This window comes from Onychostoma macrolepis, chromosome 09 (assembly GCF_012432095.1).
Source record: "Onychostoma macrolepis isolate SWU-2019 chromosome 09, ASM1243209v1, whole genome shotgun sequence".
NCBI classification, from domain to species: Eukaryota; Metazoa; Chordata; class Actinopteri; order Cypriniformes; family Cyprinidae; genus Onychostoma; species Onychostoma macrolepis.
The window spans coordinates 15,755,971-15,774,842 of record NC_081163.1 but is presented as its reverse complement, the minus strand read 5'-3'; the positions used below and the strand labels follow the sequence as shown (position 1 = coordinate 15,774,842).

The 18,872-nt window shown below is 39.1% G+C and overlaps 2 protein-coding genes and 1 long non-coding RNA gene across 6 annotated transcripts; 1 reads left to right on the top strand and 2 right to left on the bottom strand.

Moving 5' to 3' along the window:
• Positions 1-2,097: 2,097 nt before the first annotated feature.
• LOC131547302 (uncharacterized) lies at positions 2,098-7,775 on the top strand. The gene is made up of 3 exons (XR_009272894.1): positions 2,098-2,694; positions 5,519-5,557; positions 7,533-7,775. It is a non-coding gene; the product is annotated as an uncharacterized LOC131547302 (long non-coding RNA).
• Positions 7,776-7,934: 159 nt separating this feature from the next.
• gja3 (gap junction protein, alpha 3) lies at positions 7,935-13,731 on the bottom strand. Of its 4 annotated transcripts, none has more exons than XM_058787783.1 (3): positions 13,401-13,731; positions 12,688-12,751; positions 7,937-11,654 (listed from the first exon to the last, which is right to left on the bottom strand). In XM_058787783.1, exon 3 carries the CDS (start codon positions 11,617-11,619, stop codon positions 10,309-10,311), a length of 1,311 nt encoding a protein of 436 aa, XP_058643766.1. In that variant the 5' UTR covers positions 11,620-11,654; positions 12,688-12,751; positions 13,401-13,731; the 3' UTR covers positions 7,937-10,308. The 4 variants fall into 4 exon arrangements, with proteins under 4 accessions (XP_058643770.1, XP_058643769.1, XP_058643766.1 ...); XM_058787785.1 differs by having other exon boundaries at positions 13,685-13,718; XM_058787787.1 differs by lacking the exon at positions 12,688-12,751 and having other exon boundaries at positions 7,935-11,636; positions 13,557-13,569.
• Positions 13,732-15,288: 1,557 nt separating this feature from the next.
• On the bottom strand, positions 15,289-18,434 carry gjb8 (gap junction protein beta 8). Its single transcript, XM_058788234.1, has 2 exons — positions 18,147-18,434; positions 15,289-16,614 (listed from the first exon to the last, which is right to left on the bottom strand). The coding sequence occupies exon 2, from the start codon at positions 16,588-16,590 to the stop codon at positions 15,790-15,792; it is 801 nt and encodes a 266-aa protein (XP_058644217.1). The 5' UTR covers positions 16,591-16,614; positions 18,147-18,434; the 3' UTR covers positions 15,289-15,789.
• Between the last annotated feature and the right edge of the window lie 438 nt (positions 18,435-18,872).

Below are 18,872 nucleotides of genomic sequence, written 5' to 3'. Positions count from 1 at the left end.
TTTGGGACTATCCTGACACAGCTGGCTCAAGCAATGGCACATGAGGGTTTTTTGAAAACCAAATTCAAAGAAGTGTGTAGTATGCTGATCAGCCACAACATTAAAACCACCAACCTAATATCATGTAGTTCCTCCTTGTGACGCCAAAACAGCTCTGATGCATCGAGGCCTGGACTCCACAAGAAACTGGTATCTGGCACCAAGACATTAGCAGCAGATCCTTTTAGTCCTGCAAGGTGGCAGCTCAATGGATTGGATTTGTTGGTCCAGCACATCCTCTAGATGTTCAATTGGATTGAGAGCTTGGGAATTTGGAGGCCAAATCAACATGTTAAACTCTATCATGTTCCTTAAATGGTTCCTAAACAATTTTTTGCAACGTGGCAGGGTGCATTATCTTGCTGAAAGAGGCCACTGCCATCAGAAAACACCATTGCTTTGTATAAAAGCATCTGCTAAATGTGTAAATGAAGGTGTGAGCATGGTCTGCAAGCATCTTTAGGTAGGTGGTACATGTCAAAGTAACATCCATGACCCAAGGTTTCAGCAAATTGAGCTACAGTAGCTCCTCTGTAAGGTCAGATCTGACAGGCTAGCCTTCACTCCCAACATGCCTTGGAGATGCTCTGACTCTGTCATCTAGCCATCACTATTTAACCCTTGTCAAAGTCAACCAATGTAGAAGACCTCCCTTGTGAAGTCATCTTGACTAGCATGGAGCCAGGCCTGCTGTTGTGATGTAAGGTTGGACTAAATTTATCTAGGTCGTACTGCATGTGCTCTTTCTCTTTCTGCCAGAGGAGTGGCATGAGCTCACTTGGCACCAATGGTTGGTATCATCTCCTCCCAAACAAACACATGGTTCACAGACCAAGCCCCTTGATGGACTTAATTCCGGCAGGTGTCCCATGTCAGTGACCGTGCCGGGACACGGGGAAGCACAAGGTCATTGCAGTCGATGGTCATGTGACAGGAAATGGCTTCCAGGAGGATACATGATGTCCTGTTTTCACTAAGAGGCTGCCAGAGTTGTGACTGACAGGCAGCGGTGTTATTATGGGCAGTACAGCACTCCCTCTTCAGTATAAATAAGAGTTATGCTGCATGCTGATCTGTTTATACGGCAGCTGGAGCTACTGAGGTGTAAGTGGAAGGAGGAGATCGGCAGAAACGAGAGCTTTTCTGAAAGGATGTGTTCAGTTGACATTTGAAACAACATTTTATAAGATAGTAAACCGCTTTCCTTGTAAAATATGCCAGGAAGACATTCGGAGACAAGGCTAGAAGAGACAGCTAAAGCTGCTAGGCATGCGCACATCAATATTGCATAATTTTTGTCAGTAACTATACAGCAATAATTACTGTTTTTGCATTATTGTAAGAGGTTGGGGTAGGCGTGTAGATGTTAATAAAACACAATCTAATAGGTCAAAAATTTAATTTATCGTAGCTTCCGGTTTTTGCTGTATCCCTTCTTGCTACAACCGAAGATAACTGTCTTTCACAAGCACTAAATAATTTGTGTGGTCAGATTAGCAAGTTTCCACTGTCAAAAAGATCAATCGTCTATATTGTCAGTAGACAAAATAATTTTTAAACCAAGCCTCTTTATGTTGGTAAACTAGTGAATCCGCAGAAATCTGAGTGGAAAATATTTCATCCTCACGCAAAATTCTGATTCTGTGGATTCCATAGACTGGTGGATTCTTATGGAAATTACTGGATTTTGCCCATGAAAATTAGCTGAACAATGATAAATATGAGCGTACCTTTAATTTAGATAAAACATTGTAATTGGATTCAGGGATTTTAACAAATAAAGTATTAAACTCCTGCATGCATTGTATTAGACACAAACAAAATCATACAATTTGTTGTGATGCCTGCTACTACTTCTGTTCTATGACAAAAATCATTTGATAAAAGGTTGGCCTGTACAGTCCTAAAACAGCTCTGTGTGGTTCTGTGTATTTTTGGGACTTTAGAGCCCCCTACAGTTAAGTGAGTTGAATTCACAGTTAAAAATATATCCAAAAGAAAAAGAAAAAAAGTCGTAAATATGTCACTTTCGTAATTACAGAGAATAGACATTTTCGGCGTTGTTGCTACCGTAAAGCAACCCGTCCTTTTCGCGGTATTTTGTAGTCGCTAACCAAACTCCCAGGAGCGCGGTTTGAGGGGAGCGTGGGAAAGAAACAAAATCATCCGGTCTGTTAGAAGTCTGTGTGTCATAAGAATGATTATGAAACCTATATTTAAAGGTAAAAAAGCTTACGTACAGTTGTTTTAAAGAGGACTTTATTTGAGGCCAGAATATTTATTTTGCAGTGGGGCCAGTAAACAAGCAATCAGAACACCAGCAGAAATATGCAAAAACCAATTAGAGCCCCTTAGCAACCACACAACAATGTGCTATAAACCAATAAGAGCATCCTAGCAAATGCATAGTAACACATTAGTCAACAAAAGCCTCTCACATTTTCACAACTTGTACCTGAGGTCTTACATTAGCTATTATTTTGTGGGAAAGTTATTTTTAGGCACCATCTCTTGACATTTGTTTATTCATCCTGAGCTGGCAGCACTCTTTGATTAGATTTGTCATAAATGTTGACTGTTGAGCCTGGAAAGCTTGGACTCGATGGAGTGAGTTCAAACAGACAGTGATCTACGAGGAAGCAAATCATTTGAGAGGTACCATACTGTTGATTCACAGTTTATTTGTGGCACTGATTCATTTGGGGGTGAACTGGGTGGAAAAATGTCATAGTGTTTTATTAGTGATTAAATTGAAACATCATCACAGTCACAACACAATCCGTTTTCTAATTTAATAGTTTAATTACAAATTATCAGCATAGAAATATGAGTAAAAATAACATGAATTTCATATTTTCGTAGTATTTTGGTATGTCCTGATTTCCTTAGTATGTGTAGAACGTGATGATCATGTTCTCCAACGCGATTTGCTTAAGTGGAAGAAAATCTGACATGATGTACAGAAGTTCAAAAGAGCAATGTCACACATTTAAATATTTGATATGTGACCTATTCACTTTCATTTAAACATTACTTTTGTTTAAATATTTCTAAATTGTTTATTTTACAGGTTTGAGATTTTCAGACTTGTGGACTTTTTTTTTATAAATGTTAAGAAAAACCATTTGAGCCCTTTTGATACCACAGCTGGTGTTTTCCAGCATGTGTCCCTTGCGGGGCATCCAGTTGGGGGCGTCCTACATTGTTGGCGTGTTGGAGACAAAATTAAACCAGGGCGGGCTGGGGAGGAATGGAGACATTAAATTCTTTCGCATTTGGGCGTGAGTTTTGTTTCCAGATAAATGGCCATCGCTCTCCATGAAGGCACGACTCTGATCCCTGCTTCAGGAGCACTGGAATGTTGTCTGTTTTTTTTTTTTTCTGTTTGAGTGACGCAAAGCACGTTGAGGTTACCCCACCTATTTGAGTGTGCTTGTGAACTTTGGCACCTCCCTGCGTTTGTGAGCGTTATGTGTGTGGATGTTTTCTCTGTACTGCACGGCGCACAAATCTGCTTAACATTTCAGTTCAAATATCCAAATTATGTACACGAGAGATAAATCAGCGGCTAGAACAAGAAGAACGGGCTGTTTTGTGAAGGCACGTGCAGGTATGACAAACCCTCTTTTTTTTTTGAAGAGGCAGCTTTTTTCTTTCTTTTCCATCAGTTAGAGTTGGCCAGACTCCAATAACTTGTCCCATTGATCTAAAGCGAAAACGACCCTGAGCGCACACACAGCCGGCCGAGCGAGAGGGCAGGCGGATGTAAAAACATTTTTTCACCCTCGTGGGTTTTTTTGTTTGGGCTCAATCCCCAGTCCTTTCAGGGGACATAAAGAAAGCGCTGCCCTCAGCAGGGTCATCTGGGATAGAGCCGCGGCAGAGGCGAGAGGCAGACTATAGGTGGCGATTAGGCCCTCTAATGTGTGATGAATCCTTTTAGAATCACATGATATGAACTAATGTCACCATTTAATTATAAAACAACAGAGAGCAAGCTTAGGGAGGAGGAGTTTGTGTTGGAGTGGGGATCACAGTGACCAGCTGTACTAAAGTGAGAATCGCCAGTATGGATGACCACCACAATTCTCACAATTTTGTTTCTACATGAGCTTTAAAAAGCATGTTAAAACAGCCCTGCTCATGTTAGATGTCAGTCGGAATTACACTCTTGGACACCTGTTGTCCCATCCAGCTCAACTTCAAGGGCTTATATGTAGTGATGTTAAATTTAGGATGACCTATCTAGTAGAAAGCTGTGGGACAACCCGTGTGAGAGTATACAGCCCATTTTAAACAGAACAACAGTCCACATGCACATTGTGACTGAAACACTGATTCACTCAGATTCACTGTCACTGCCATTTTGCCCTTAGATACTTCCTCTTGTTTGGTATGTTAGCGTGAGTCCAGACATTCTCTGTACTGAACTAGAATGGTGCTGGAGTGTGTTCACAGAGAGATCTGTGCGCCGTGCCTTTGTCTTCTGGGTCATTCTACAATCGCGGTGGCAGATGCTCTTACTTTCAGCTGGCAAAAGGTCAAACTGCAATGCACACAATTCCTATACAATACCAGGCCCCACTTTATATTTGGTGTGTTTAAGTATTATCTACTTAATAATAAAATAATGAATTGTTAGGCACAATGTACCTATTGTGTTCATGTTGAATTTATAAATACTTTTGCTGCTATTGAGGTGGGATACGGGTAAAATTAGGGGCAGATTTGGTGATCTGGTTAGGTTTAAGGGGTAAAAGTAGGGTCAACAGTGTAATTATATAATTACAGGATGCTATTTTCAAATATAAGTACAATGTAAAAATATGTGTGCACACAATAAGTGCATTGTATCAACTGATAAATTTAAATGTAAGTCCATAGTAGTTAAGGTCACTTAATATAATAAAGGGTCCTAATACGATTTGATTTTAAACAAATTTGAACTGTAACTTATAATATATTGAATCTTACAATTTTTATATTTTTGTCATCTCTTCTTATGTTACTGCTCTATAATACAGCAGTAGTACAAACTGCATAATATTTGTAAAAAAAAATATTTGTACATTTACCTACAGTAAATATAAATATAGTGATTTGATATACATTTAAATAAAACATTTTATTTTAAAATGTTATTCATTTTAATTATTATGTTTTGTTTTATTTAGAAGTTTGTTTTTTTATTCAGTTGTTATCACTATATGAAAAACACTTTAGAAGTTACCGTAGTGTTACTCTGCTATGCCTTAGATTATATTGTTAATAAAAATATTTTTTATAACCATGCTCTTCTTTAAAACCTCGAAAATCAACGGAAAGAGATAGGTAATCCAGAATTAAATTTGTTCCAACCTTGTTTGACTTTCTTTCATCTGTGAAATATGTAATGTTGATATTCAAACTCTCTTGGTGACCACTGATGTCCATTGTATGGACAAAAATACATTTCTCAAAATCTCTTTTTATGTTCCAGATGAGAAAGTGTGGCAAACAGGTTTGGAACGACATGAGGGTGAGTAAATGATGACAAAATTTTCACTTTTGGCTATCCCTTTAAACTGTCATTTAATTGTCAGTGGTGTTACTGCTTCCTATTACAATTAATTAGGAGCAACAAAATAGCAAATGACAAAACAGAATGGCAGCCAAGGAAAATTATACTGAAAATGATACATTTTTAAGTTGTACAATTATTTAGTGTAGCTTTGATTGCAATGAGATAATGGAAATTAAGTAACTGGCATCACGGTTACAGTATGATCCAATTACTGTGTTGTAATGTTGAACATCAACGGTCATTAAATGCACATGCACACCTTGGTCCAGACTGGGCCCCAAACATATTGAGTGGCTTTCCTAATATAAACAACACAGCACAGTGGTATTCAGGCAGAGAGGCTGCATGAATTTCCAAGGTGATTAAAGGCTATAAATAACTGCCTGTGTGTTTTTAGTTCTGGGATGGTGAAGCCAAGTGCTCACATAGACACATAGACCCTGCCCTTCGAAGATAGCATTGCAACCTTCAACCCGCAGACAACCAATCGAATGACACCCCTCAAACACTGGACTTAACACCTACTGCGTATCACCTCCTCTTCAATGACTGGCTCCATGCTCTTTTTCCCCACAAACCCATACTACAACTATCCATTTTATTTGATGTTGTTGTTTTGCTCTTCTCATAACAATCATTGATTATTGTCCTTATTCCTATCATAATATATATTGATACTCCAAATTAGCTGTTTATTGGAACATAACATGAGGTTTGCCAGTTTTAAATGTGCATTGTCCCTCTAATCCTTTGGCCCTAAAATAACCCAACACACTTGTCCTCTCATAGATATCTAGACACCAAGCACATGAAACAGCCAGTGGAGCTTCAACTACTGCGCGAGCGTGTGTGTGTGTGTGTGTGTGTGTGTGTGTGTGTGTGCACGTTTTTGTGACAAATGAGGACATAAATTTGTATAATGACAAGGGTATGACATAGGTATTACAAGGAGAAGGTGCCTTTTCAGGACATTACCCCATGTGCCCACTTTTCAAAACGCTTATAAATCACACAGAATGGAGTGTATTGAGAATCTGAAATAGCACAATGTTTCCTGTAAGGGGTAGGGTTAGGTGTAGGGTTGGTGTAGGGCAATAGCACATACAGTTTGTACAGTATAAAAACCATTACACCTATGGGATGTCCCCACTTTTCACAAAAACAAACGTGTGTGTGTGTGAGTGACAGACAACACACATCATGTGCTGACTAAATGCAATAAGTGTCAGTTAACAGACCAGTACGGTGAGAATTAAAGTTCTCTAAACTTGAACTCCACTGTCAGATCTGATGTTTTCAAGCTGGTAGTGTTGAGATCCAGCTCCTCGCAACATGCTTTCATTGTAGCCTCCCATGAAACAAATCCATTTAACCTTTCTCCCAGTGCTGATATATGGCTGAGAAAAAAAAAATATATATATATATATATATATATATATATTTAATTTGATGTTTAGAGTTTATAATTTAATATCATTTACTGTCAAATTTGACTAGCCATAGATTTAAAAAAAAAAAGGATGATGGATCAAGTTGCTTTTCCTTATTCCTTATAGATTTCCCGCAGTCTTAGGTTTTTGCAGTATTTAAACCCTGTTGCCAGTATAAACCCTCTTTTTTGAGAGATCCTGTATTTTTTTTTTTTTTGTATTAAATGTGGAATGACCAAAAGATCTGTTTTGTGAGGCTGTTCAGCAGCAGATAAATGGATGATTCTCTCTGTATAGCTACTAACAGATAGCTAAATACATTAAAGCTTCTTAAAGGGGCAACATTTGTACTTCTGCTTTCAGATTATAAATAGCTTGCTAACAAAACAAAGCAGGATTTCAATTATTGTCCGTTTCATACGTTGTATGTACATGACATAGCTCATCCTCTTTGCCATGTGTCCCCTCATGATTCAGTCTCATTCTCACTTCCCCTCTAGGAATCTGGAGCGGAGGATTGATAAGCATAAAGGTCAGAGGTCAACGAGTGCAAGTTCTCGTTTGAGATGTGCTCAGGCTTCCTGCGAATTTGTTTCTGATTATGGTGTTGTTCTTGATGGTTTGGCCTGGATCACATAAAATTGCATAATGCCTTGACTTAGCATCATAAACTTTTAAAATAAAGTCAGGGTTGGTTAAAAATGACTTAATTACATTCTAACCTTTAGAAAGATCTTATAGTTCTGTGAAAGTTTCTTTGTCCCAGTCTTTTTTAATAGCCCTCTTGCGGAGCCTTTTTAGTGAACAGGCCAGCACTTGAAAGCATTTAACATCAATAACATTTAATGTGAGTTTTGACGCCTGCCGTGTACGACTGAAAAAGACAGAGTAGCCTACATTTATGGTACAAAAAGTTTATTTAGTAACAGCTTTGTAAACATTTGAGGTAAATGAACATTTACATCAACTTGTTCTTATAAAATTTAATACACAAGGCACTTCTCTTAAGACAGCATTGAAACAGGCTGCTGTTCTGAGCATATGTAGGTGGTTCATTTCCCTGATTGGTCAGAATAATCAGCTCTGCTAGAGAAAATCAGTTCAAGAAGTTCAAGAAATGAGTGTTATCTGAGAATAATGGGCTGCAACTAAGTACACTACAAACGGATCGAGATAGGAAAGAGCTGGCTGGCTGGCCAATTCAAATTCAGAATGGATGAAATGCTATAATGCACAAAGTTCAAATTTTCTGCGGTCCTTTCAGGCCACCACAACAGTCCTAAAATAAAACATGGGAAACGTGTATATTTCTTATACTCTACAAGTGCTGTTTTATAAATTACATTTGATGTTATTTAAGTGGAATAATACTGCCATCAACACAACGACTTTTACCATTAAGACATTTTCCTTTAAGGATCAAAAATATTTCCTCCTTTCTATCAATGTAAGAATTATTGAACAGTGTCTTTTGCCTAAATGTGCAAATCTTCAACTATTTACTAAAATGTAAACTTTAAGAACCAAAAAATGACAAAATAACACACTTTCGTTTTTGGATACATTAAAACGGCAGAAAATAAATAACATATATCTGTAAATATTGTGATCTGATAAAAGCAAAAGTAATACTGTCCTAAGCACAAACTCTGCGTGATGAAGCAATGTACCATTTCTATTTCAGGGCTGTCTGTCTCTTTAAATGGATTGCAGAAATATAGACCTGATAATAAAAGCAATGTACATTGTGTTTGAATGGGTCTCAACAACAGTTTAGTAAAGGTTTCCAAAAAAAAAAAATCACGTTGTGCTGTCAAGTTGATGCGAGTTGTTATGTTTACAGAAGGCATGTTCTACACAACAGCAGTAGTAGTCAGTGAAAATGAGGGCCTCACAGTAACCTGAAACTGGACCAAAAAAAGAGAGAAAAAAATGGGGGATAAACTCCATATCAGCACAAGACACTTGCAGCATCTTTTTATGTCCATTTTGAAGTAACTACTTTTTGGCAACCACGAACTGACTACAGAAAAGCAATGTTTTTGATAACTGTTTTTGTACTCATTCTCAACCAATTGCTTACTTTTTAGAAAATGCTCAAACTTTTTGAAATAAAAACCAATACGGATTTCAAATGTCACATGTAATGAGAGTTAGTACTCCCCTCATCTGATTAACTACTTCAAAAGTGATCATGTATTCCTGATGGCAAGATTGGACATGGTCATATATCAAAACTCTCAAATCCAACAGAGGAGCAGGATGTGAACTTCAGATCATGGGATTGAAAAAAAGAAAAATAGAAACTTGGTCCAGAGAATACACAAGCTATATGAATTAAAACTCTGCACCATTCAGTAGTACAACAGTTATCTAAATATTTCACTTGCCTCAGTTATATGCTCATTTTTCAGTGTATGGATGACCTTTTCTCTGTGATGCATTAAAGTTTGCCACTTTTATCAGGCAATGTGCTTTTTACTTTTTTCTTCCTCAACCTTTTGATTTCTCTTTACAGTGAGGAAATGTAGAGACAGATGCTGGAACAACAAAGAGAACATTTTTAAATTGGGTGTTAATAAATTTGAGAACTTCTTCGATTCAACTACTTCAACTACTCTCTTTTTTCCCCATTTGTCTCATATCCTATTCAAGTCTTCAAAAATACTTCAAAAAATAATAATACATGAGACTATGTCATTGTCTGCTCAATACTCAGAGTGTATTTACGTTGTACTTTAACTGTATTTTTGCTTAATTGTAACCTGTATTATTGTACTGCAAACATTTTAGATTTGGTGACTTAATATATACTTAATAAATTCAACAGACTGAATGGAAGTTTTTACATTAAGGCCTTGTCATAAGACTAATTTAAGTGACATTTGTTTAATGAATCCTTGAGATTCTGGTGTAACATAACCTGCATCAGATCTGCTGCTCCATTCAGCTACTGCATAATAATAATAATAATAATTCATTACATTTATATAGCACTTTTCTAGGCACTCAAAGCGCTTTACATTGTGAGGGGGTATCTCCTCATCCACCACCACCACCATCCTCATCCGTAAAACACTAACCAGCATTCAGAAGCCATCTTTCATAAGCCATAAGAGATGACTAAACTCTTTGTAATTTTACATTGCAAAATGGAATTATTTATGAATGGAATTAACGTTTTCGTTCCAGCAATCTGCCTCTTTCTTCCTCGTGTTTTTTGGTGTATTTTTTTGTGTTTGTCCACAAAAACCTGCGCTTTGCAGTGGAGAGCCACTACACCGCCAAATCATTGGGCCTTGCTCTCGCGCTGCTGGCTTTACTAGCCCTGCTCAGTCGTCGAGCATCAGTGAAAATGACGGGCGGCTCGTGCATCTCCACCGTGGTGGTGACGTGCCCCTCCTCCGGCCCGGCGCTCGAACCACCGCCAGGAGAGGTGGGGGCGCCGGCATGCTGAGCGGCATCTTTGGCTTGCCGCCCGTTATCGGAGGAGCGAGACGAGGAGGAGGAGGGGGAGGGGGAGGTGGCGTTCATCTCCCGAGTCTGCTGCTCGGTGGCCAGGTTGGCCCAGTTCTGCTCGGCAGCCAGCCTGTGGTTGTTGTTGCTGATGTAGAACGGCGAGGACTCCTCCAGCTCCTCGCGCAGAGGGTCCATCTTGAACTCGGCCGTCGAGGGTGCCGACACAGGCTGGAGGAACGCTCCGCCACCCACTGCCACCTCCGTGTAGTCTGGCGGGTAGCTGAGGGTGGCAGGCGCAGTTCTAGAAGACTCGGCCTCCGCTTCGTCTGCGTCAGGCAGCGACTCGCGGTCGGGGGCAAACTCGTTGGTCATGCCCTGTTTGACCTTCTTCCATCCGAGGTGATAGATTTCTAACAAATTCAGCAAAAGGGACACGCAAGCCACCACAAGCATAAATATGATGAAGATGGTCTTTTCCGTGGGCCGGGAAATGAAGCAGTCCACCGTGTTGGGGCAGGGCCACCGCGCACACTTATACAGGGGCCGCAACTGGAAACCATAGAGGAAATACTGACCTAAAATGAACCCCACTTCAAACAGGGTCTTGAAAATGATGTTGAACACGTAGGTGCGCAACAAGGCACCTCTAATGCGGATTTTGCCATGCTCGTCTCTGATTGGCGGCTTCTCCTTTTTGCCACCGCCGCCCCCACCCCGTCCACCAGACTCCCCTCCCCCTCCGTTTCTATACAGGAGTTCTTTCTCATCCTGGAGCCGACTGGCCTTTCGTAGCTCCTCCTCGCGCTCTTTCCGCTTCTCTTCCATTCGAACGATGTGCAGGACATGGCCCAGGTAGATGAGCGTCGGCGTGGACACGAAAATGATTTGGAGCACCCAGAAGCGGATGTGGGAGATGGGGAAGGCCTCGTCGTAGCAGACGTTCTCGCAACCGGGTTGCTGCGTGTTGCAGGTGAAGTCCGACTGCTCGTCGCCCCAGACCTCCTCGGCCGCCGCTCCCAACACCAGAATCCTAAAAATGAAGAGTACTGTCAGCCAGACTTTGCCGATCACGGTTGAGTGTTCCTGTGCATTCTCCAAGAGCCGTCCAAGAAAGCTCCAGTCACCCATGCTTCACGATTTCTAGCCTAGAGAGAAAGTACAGTCTGAGGGCAAGAGAGAGAGAGAGAGAGAGTGTGGAGTCAGATGAGAGAAAGGGTTAAAGGGGAACAGAGAGGATTCATCAGAACTAGTTAACAAAATAACGTTACACTGTACACGAGACGGTTTGGATCTTCTCAGGCCTGCACTGCCCACTCAAACAGGCACAGCTAAAGGTAAATTAACGTAAAAAAAAAACCCTCTGCCCTCATGAACTCACACAGCATTTCACGGTTCTGCATAAGATCCGAACGGTCAGTCCTGATGAAGCACTCCCCTGCACAACTTTACCAAACGACGTTTAGGAAAACCAAGCAAATCAACCTTGTCATTGATCACTGTAAATGTCACATTAAAAACCAAAATGTTTGACATAAACTTGGATTTTGTGACCCCTGGCTATTTAACTCTCTAACTGGCTGCTATGAACCTGGCATGCACAGTGTAAGCAAACTCTCTCTGACTCGCTTTCTCTCCAGCCACTGACACACACACATACACTCGTACACACACTTTTTCACCACACTCATACACACGGTCTCTTTCTCTCTCACCTGTTCGCTTCACTGCCCAGCAGGCATGTGCTGAGATCGACATTATAATGTTCAAAAACAGTTGAAAGCGTTGACTGGACAGTGATGTGTGGAGGGCCCTGATAGAGCCAATTTCAGGACATCAAGGTGAAAAATGCAGTGAAATATGGAGACAGGGCACTGCCAAAACCAGGCCACTTTATAGTTGTGAATCTACACTCAGATCACATCTACATTAGTATAATTATTTGTCAGCTAAAAATTTACAAATCACGAATTCACCTTGTAGTGCTTTGAAAAACTGATGAATCCAGAAATGAGTGTCATGTTATTATAATCTAACGATTTTGATCGACACAGATTTTATCTTTATCATAATGAGCTCAAATAAACAAGATTTAACCAGGTGTAACAGAAAAAGGTTGAGATAATATTGTCATTAGTAAACAAAGAACCCTAAAAGTGCAAAATATACAATAGGAAGGAAAACAATATATTTACTTACTAAAATGATGTTGTTTTGAGGGCGGCAAATCCATCGACTAAGGTTCTAAATCAAGTCTATGACCCTGAAAGAGAAAGTGCAAGTTACATAATAATAATATTGATAATAATAGAAAACAGTTGTTTATTCATTTATTTAACATTTATATATCTTTATACATGACTTTATATAACTAAAATAATGATTTATTCAGGTTTAAGAAAAAAAATCCTTATACTAGTTTCATAGATAACAATTTTAGCCCTTTTATTTATTTTTTAATTCCAGTAAATTATGGTCTGGCTCATTTCTATCAAATTATCCAATAAAAAAAATCTTTTAGTTCCCAAGGCAGCTATAATTTTCATTACAGTTATTAAAGTTGTTAGTTTAATGATCAAATATCAATAATACTTAGCGTCTTTGATCTATCAGCTATTACAAACTGCTTCTGTTTATATAATTAGCTAATGATTCAGTCATTGTCCACTGTTCTCACTGTATATCCAGGTCAAATTGTCAGAGAGAGGCAGATTTTCTATTCTTTGCAGTGATTATGCGCTCATACCTGTCATCTCAAACAACAGCTCTTTTCTTGAAATGTGTCTAAATGATGTTAGCTGTTAGTAGGCAGAAACCATCCAAGTTGATGGCCTTCCAGTTAGCAAAAAGTCATATTAATTAATGTGGGATGTAAAAGGATAAAAGATTCGTAGACCTAACTTAAAGCATACCTTGACTGAAGTAGGCAAACTTATCTAAAGAAAGCAATATCCAGCGGCCACTGGTGCCACAGTTTGAGTGCGTTGAAAGCATACAGACCTCCCAAAGGTAGCAGGAGCCCTCCCCGCTCCCCCCGTTCCCAAATCCTGGCAGCACTGCCAGCTTACCAAACTCTTTTGAAAGTGGCCGGCCAACTTATTCATTCACAAAAGTTCTTCACACATAGACCCGAGGTCAAACTCTCGTAGAAAACCTAGTTTTTCATGGCAAACCGAGTGTGGAGACGGGGTCTCACCAAGCGCAGCTGTCTCCCGTTCCCAGCCATCGCTACTGTCACTTTGAGTGGTCATGCAAGAGTGCTGCGTTCAGAAAGTCATCGGCCAGTCAGCGCGCACGCCACGCCCCTGTCAACTGGGGTAAACTCATCGCCCCAACTTGCTCATAATTTTACATGAAGACGGATGCTTTATTTGACTTTATACCACACAATATTCTAATAATAATAATTGTTATATTAATGATAATGATAATAATAATGTTGGTAATGACTGTGATGATTATAATTATTTGAAATAATAATAAAAAAAAATAATAATTATTATTATTATTGTTAAATGCTTGTACAGGCTGTGTTCCAAGAGTGTTAAGATTTCTTATAACAGAATTTGGACGTTTCACTGATTGTATCACTCCGCGTTCCATTCAAGCAGTCAGATGCGTTGTTTGGCACTTTGATTCTGCTTTGGAAATATTTTCGTTAGCGGAGTAAAAAAATGATCAAAAGAACTGGCCATGTTGTGTCTAAATTATAAGTTTCTTATGGTTAAATTATTGTTTATATAACCGTTGTACAATTGTGTAACAATAATAAAATCACCTGCCGCCAAATTACAGTTGTACAGATGCTCAGCATATGATTTTAAATTATTAGTTTATAGTAATTTAATCAATTACTAAAGGCTGGTCTGTGGTATAAACTGGCAAAAAGGCAAAAATGAGTCTAGTCAAAAACTCTGGAATCTTTGTGCTGCATGGGAAAGTATCCAGTCATGCAGCAGGCCTTTCCTAAAATAGAATAGAAATGCACCGGCCTCCATTGGTTTTCCCCACGGGAATTACAATAATGACAAACAGCAAACATATAATACGTTTTTTTTTTATTTAGATATAGATAAGTAGTTAGCCAAAATTTCAAAGAAATGTACTTTTACAAACAGGTGGCTATCAAAAATGACCACAGCTCACTTTAGGAAACAGCAGAGGATTCCATCAATACCATGTGGAAACTTAACAATTGGTACAATGTGGTAACAATTCCAGCGGTTTAATCACAGCCTTAAAAACAAAACTGGTCTCCGCTGACTTGTAGAGCCTCCTCAGAGAGGAGAAAAACAAAGCAGGAGATAACGCATAGTTGACGAAGCGCGAGACCACGAGCTCTCACCTGTCAACAGGTGGACTGACTGACTCGGTATCACAGAGTCCGCGCCACTACAGCCTTATTTGTTAACAACATAATTAGGCACTGCGGTATGCTGATATAAAATCCCCGGAAGGGGGTCAATTCAAGGTAACCTTGTGAAACGACTTAAAACTAAACACAGATGTGCCGTTGTTGAAGACATTTAAATTATGTGGCAAAATAAGCAGCTCTGTAAATTATATAGCTAGTCAAACTGTTGATGGGAAACAGAAAGAGCAAAAGAAACTGCGTTTAAAAAGTAAACAAAGCAAAACTCAATCAAGTAAAATTAAAAAGAAGCATTTATATACAATACAACATCGTGTAAATGATCCCTCATAAAAGGACACTCAATTTTGTGCAAAGACGGTCTGTGAACTTCATTTATGTCGTTGTGACCACTAGGAGTCACTCTCGGGCTTTTCTAATGCCACTGGAGCAGGGGTCACCAAACTTGTTCCTGGAGGGCCTGTGTCCTGCAGAGTTTAGCTCCAACCCTAATCGAACACACCTGAACCAGCTAATCAAGGTCTTGCTTAGTATACTTGAAACTTCAAGGCAGGTGTGTTGAGGCAAGTTGAAGCTAAACCCTCCAGGACCGAGTGTGGTGACCCCTGCACCAGAGAGTACTGTGAGGCTCTTGAGTAATTTGGAAAATTAAATTCAACAACCTAGAACATTTTTTTACAGACAATTCAGTGCCGTGCGTACACCCTAATTGTCTTTTGGCTTGAGGGAGGAATATCAGCTCTGGAATGAAGCATGCTTGAAACCTACTGTGGGGTTAGGCTTTGTTGTTTTCTCAGGGCAGGGTGTCAAAAACAAGGTACAAAACATACTAATTCTAACACTCTAATGGCATCAGAGAAGTTAAAACACTGTCATCTACAAGCCTAGTATCATGTTGGTAGTATTAGTCACTGGATGTAGTGATAATCTTAAACAGTTTTATCGCTCGAGGAGTCTGAAGCGGATGACAGCAACCTTGCGTTCTTTTCATTCTGTATGTGCGCCTTTTCTGTGGACATTTTATCTTGGTGAACAAAAGCGCGCCTTCCTTTGGCTCTGGCTGAGCACCTCAGCAATGCTTTGACAATCAGGTAGGCCAGTTCAGCCACATTGAGCACAATGCAGATGGCAGAAGATCCCACCATGAAGATGGTAAAGACTGTCTTCTCTGTGGGTCGTGAGATAAAGCAGTCAACTTTATTGGGACAGGGCCACTGCTCACACTTCACAAGACGGGCCATCTGAAACCCATCGTAGACATAATACAGAGCGTACATGAATCCAGCCTCGAAAAGGAGCCGGAAGAACAGGCTGGAGGTGTAGGTCCACCACAGTGGCCCAGTGATGGGTAGACGCCTCTTCTTCAGACTCTCCAGGTCATCCCCTTTGGCACCGCCACTTCGGTTGGCCAAAAGTCCTTTTTTTACATTGCGTTTGCGATATGTCACATGCATAGCCACCAGCAAAGCCGGTGTAGACACAAAGATGAGCTGCAGGCACCAGAAACGGATGTGTGAGACTGGAAAGAAGTGGTCGTAGCAGACGTTTTTGCAGCCGGGCTGTTGTGTGTTACAGGTGAAGTCGGACTGCTCATCCCCCCAGACCGTTTCAGCGGCTATTACAAGGATGCTAATGCGGAAGATGAAGAGGACAGACAGCCAGATCTTTCCCAGGCTGGTGGAGTGTTTATTTACCCCTCCCAGCTGGGCATAAAGTGCTCCCCAACTCATCCTGTCTGCTGTTGCTCTCAGCTCCTAATCATTGAAAAGAAAGAGATGAATTTGAGCAGCTACATATGTGTGACCCCGGACCACAAAACCAGTCTTAAGTCGCTGGGGTATATTTGTAGCAATAGCCAAAAATACATTGTATGGGTCAAAATGATCGATTTTTATTTATGCCAAAAATCATTAGGATATTAAGTAAATATCATGTTCCATGAAGATATTTTGTAAATTTCTTACCGTAAATGTATCAAAACTTAACTTAATATTGTCCGATCCTAACAAACCATACATCAATGGAAAGCTTATTTATTCAGCTTTCAGATGATGTATAAATTTATACACTTAAGACTGGTTTTGTTGTCCAGGGTCACATATAATGAATATTATTTTATTGACAATTTTTGAGTTCAAATTTAAACAATATGTAAAGTTCTGATACCCATCGTAGACATCATGCAGAGCGAACATGAATCCCGCCTCGAAAAGGAGCCAGAAGAACAGATTGGAGGTATGGGTCAAAATTTTCGATTTTTTATTTTAGGCCAAAAATCATTAGGATATTAAGTAAATATCATGTTCCATGAAGATATTTTGTAAGTTTCCTACCGTAACTATATCAAAACTTAATTTTTGATTAGTAATATGAATTGCTAAGGATTTCATTTGGACAACTTTAAAGGCAATTTTCTTAATATTTAGAATTTTTTGCACCCTCAGATTCCAGATTTCCAAATAGTTGTATCTCGACCAATGTCCTATCCCAACAAACCATACATCAATGGAAAGCTTATTTATTCAGCTTTCAAAAAAATGTGGTTTTGTGGTTATGACTGGTTTTGTGGTCCAGGGTCACACACACATACACATACATACACATACATACATATATATATATATATATATATATATATATATATATATATATATATATATATAAAATAGAATAGAATGTTTTTGAAAGACGTCTCTTATGCTCACCAAGGGTGATCAAAAATACAGTAAAAATAGATACAGCATATTAGAATGATTTCTAAAGGATCATGTGACACTGAAAACTGTAGTAATGACTGCTGAAAGTTCTGCTTTGCTATGACAGGAATAAATTACATTTTAAAATATATTACAACAGAAAACAAATTTAAAATTGTAATAATATCAATATTGTTTTGTACAGTTTGTAATATTGCACAAATTTACTGTATTTTTGGTCAAATAAATGCAGTCTTGGTAAGCATAAGAGACTTCTTTAAAATGCATATAGCCTATATATTATTCTAAACTTTACCAGTAGGGTAAACTTAAATTTTCATTCCTCACTCCTAATAACACAAACTATAAATCTATGTCTTCAAAAAGACTCAACATATTAAATCGAAAATACCTTCATTAACATATATTAAAGACATTAATACATTTCTATTAATTAAGATATCGTTCATTCCCACACATTTTGGTAACTTTGGTCATATTTGGTCGAAATTAACACGCAAGAATTATCACATAATATTGTCACTTAAAAAATAGTGAAATGTCTGGCGGTGTTTCAAAAGGAAGTTTACCTGTTAGCCTACAAAATGATTCAGATCAAATCCATGATATATATCCGTCCAGGTGAGTTAAAATCAGTACTCTGACTTGCAGTTTCTTTGTGGTCTCGAGAGTGAGATGAAGTGATTTGACGGAGGACAGTGAGCGTAAGTTTAGTGCACCTGACATCGGGCGGAGTCACAGCGTTCATTGGGAGGTTCTTGAGCTCGCAGGCGACAAACTGGAATGTCCCTGGAAAGCGTCGCCGCCTCAGCAGCGATCTCGTACAGTCGCGTCGCTAGCGTGTAGATGTGATATTATGTTCAAACGTACAACATATCTTAACTTTCACACAGTATAGTTTTAAATATTTCAGGTCATGAGTAAATAACCTACAGTCGAACAGAGAGTGCTCTTTAGTCTAACCGTTCAGGTGCCATGAAACGTATAAAGTATGAGACGTATCTATTACTTACATTAGATTAATACTGCAATTTACATGCAAGTATAATAATTCAGTAAAGTTAAGGCCCACTAATAATCTGTCTCTGCATTATTTCACAAAATATCAAGCCAAACAGTAGGCTAATAGCCTGCACATTTCGAGCAAAACATTTCACAAAGATAAGATTGGTTTCAAAAGATAATATATATAAAACTATATATACATATATACACACACACAGTATATGTTGAGATTATTAATGGGCCTAAACTTTACTGAACTACTCACATTTAAGTTGCAGTATTATAAATAA

Excerpts from the sequence above, each read along its gene's own strand:
- gja3 (XM_058787786.1), bottom strand. The coding sequence starts at position 11,619 with ATGGGTGACTGGAGCTTTCTTGGACGGCTCTTGGAGAATGCACAGGAA.
- gjb8 (XM_058788234.1), bottom strand. The coding sequence starts at position 16,590 with ATGAGTTGGGGAGCACTTTATGCCCAGCTGGGAGGGGTAAATAAACAC.